Source organism: Salvelinus sp. IW2-2015, unplaced genomic scaffold (assembly GCF_002910315.2).
Source record: "Salvelinus sp. IW2-2015 unplaced genomic scaffold, ASM291031v2 Un_scaffold2053, whole genome shotgun sequence".
Classification (NCBI taxonomy): domain Eukaryota; kingdom Metazoa; phylum Chordata; class Actinopteri; order Salmoniformes; family Salmonidae; genus Salvelinus; species Salvelinus sp. IW2-2015.
Genome location: NW_019943397.1, coordinates 7634 through 10089, shown reverse-complemented (window position 1 = coordinate 10089; position 2456 = coordinate 7634). Strand labels below are relative to the sequence as shown.

General features: G+C 46.1%; 1 protein-coding gene across 1 annotated transcript; it reads right to left on the bottom strand.

Annotated features, from left to right (window-relative positions):
- Window positions 1-762: 762 nt before the first annotated feature.
- Window positions 763-2412, bottom strand: LOC112072824 (connector enhancer of kinase suppressor of ras 3; the record flags this gene model as incomplete). Its single annotated transcript, XM_024140221.2, has 3 exons — window positions 763-1334; window positions 1946-2032; window positions 2213-2412. Coding segments are annotated over 3 exons (613 nt in total), but the record flags the coding sequence as incomplete, so codon positions are not given.
- Between the last annotated feature and the right edge of the window lie 44 nt (window positions 2413-2456).

The following is a 2456-nucleotide window of genomic DNA, read 5'->3' as shown; positions in this document are numbered from 1 at the left end:
CACACACACACACACACACCACACACACACACACACACACACACACACACAACACACAACACACACTATTTGTAACAGCACCGGATCAAGGGTTTTCATACGGTAGCTTTAAGAAAGGCCAACTCTGGCAGTTATGTCCATCGCATAGTAACATGAAACACTATGAAGAGAACCACATTATCTCAAATAAAATGATAGGCTTTAATTATATCTATATATCAACTCATGGAATGAAATACAAAATAAATCGTACAAAAATCAAATCAACTTCTTAAAATGATTTTAAACACATGTACAAGAAATCTGTACAGACACAAACTAAATAATCTAACAATTTACACGTATGACAGTTCACCTACAGAAGCAAGGCTAACGTTCCCAAACCTGAATGACAGTCCTTCTCTTGATTAGGACAATGAGCAGAAACAGAAACTTTCTTGTAATTTTCTCCAACTCCTCCACGAAACATTCTGAATCTGTCAGCATATTTGAATCTAAACCAAGTCTGTCACGCCAAGGAGTTGAAATGTAGCGAGGAGATCCAACCAAATGGTCTACCCCTAGGCTATGTGGCGTTGAAATGTAGTGAGATCCAACCAAATGGTCTACCCCTAGGCTATGGTGAGTGAAATGTAGTGAGATCCAACCAAATGGTCTACCCCTAGGCTATGTGGCGTGAAATGAGTGGAGATCCAACCAAATGGTCTACCCTAGGCTATGTGGCGTTGAAATGTAGTGAGATCCAAACCAAATGGTCTACCCCTAGGCTATGTGGAGTTGAAATGTAGTGAGATCCAACCAAATGGTCTACCCCTAGGCTATGTGGCGTTGAAATGAAGCAAAGCTTCCAAAGGCTGTTTTAGTGTTCCAAGTTCCAACAGAACGTTCCAGGAATGGTACGTGTTAGTCAGAATACTGAGTGGAGAAACCATACCACTGTTCGATTATAGAAAGGTAAAGGCAGTGGGGGCGACAAACGTTCCACTGTCCACAAGGTCGAGGCACTCGTCAATGACTCAACAGCCTGAGGCGGGCTAGCCAGCCCCCCAGGATGGAAGAGGGTTCAGACGGAGGGGGTTTGGGAGTAGCAGCAGCACTAGGGGTCAGAGTCGTAGCTGGGGCCTTTTTCCACAATGCCTCCTGGTAAGGGATGGTGGCGCTGTTGTGCAGGTCAGCATTGATGAAGCACTGGGAGCCCCGGATGTGGTCGACGCCACGGACCAGCTGGCCAGATCGCCCCTCCAGGGGTCTGTAGGGTAGGGGGAAGAACGAGGCCTCCTCAGAGATGGTGGTGATGCGCTCGTTACTCAGGTATCTGTGCAGGATGTCCTCTCCTGCAAGAGCATAATAGAATAGGACTTTATTGTCCATCCAAGAACATCATCACCATACAAGAACCATATATAAGACAGGAATCTCAGCATGGGGCTGGCATATACTGTAGATGCATAACTAGACCTAGAAACTAGAGTTTCTCCTGACTGTGATCTGACCAGTAAAACCTGTGGGCCTACTTACACGTGTACATGTATATATACTCATCGAACACACATGATATACTCACAGACATACACAAACGAACACACTTGTCTCACAACATCCGCCGAACCATCGCTGTTTAAGAATAAGTGAGTCTAAGAAGTAGTTGCGGCCAAAGTCAACACTGGTTATGCTGGGGCTTACCCCAAAGTTAATGAACAACGACTTAAGAATTCAAGGCATGCAATCCGAGTCTGCCTCAGTTTGTTCTGCAGTGTAAATGAGCTTGTGAAATGGTCATTCTGATAACAGTGGATTAGCCTCAGTTAGGTTCCAMCCCAAATGGCACCCTATTCCTTATATAGTGCACTACTTTTGACCGGGGCCCCAATCAAAAGTAGTGCACTATATAYGGTGCCATTTGGGATGCAATTGGCACCCACTGCTATAGATGTAGCAGGCGTACCTTTTCTCCCTTGGGGCCAGGGTCTGGAAGACGAATCAGACATGCCCAAACACGAGTCTACAGGCATGGACAGGGGCCGTGGTTTACCTGTAAAGAGTTCAAATATCAATKTTTTCAATGGTAAAGAATCAATAAAAGTCAGTGAAATGGAAGCAGAATGCTACTGTGATTAATCTGGGTAGAAGTGTGTTTGTGTGTGTGRGCACTGACCTTGTGTGTGTGTGTGTGTGTTTGTTTGTGCGTGTGTGTGTATGTTAGGGTACTGACCCCGTGTGGATGTCCGTTGTCTCAGGCGGGCTACTGGGGCTGGTTGGGCTGGGTGGAGGTTGGGTTCAGGAGGGGGGCAGACTCTGATTTTGTTGTCATAGTCTGCGATGGTGAAGCGCCGTCTGCCCTCATCCAGGAAGGAGTTTGGCGACTGTGAACCCTTCGGTCTCAGTTTGACACTGGCTTTAGGCTTCTCATCTCTGTGATGAGAGGAAAAGAAGAAACAACACCAATGTCAGCTAAC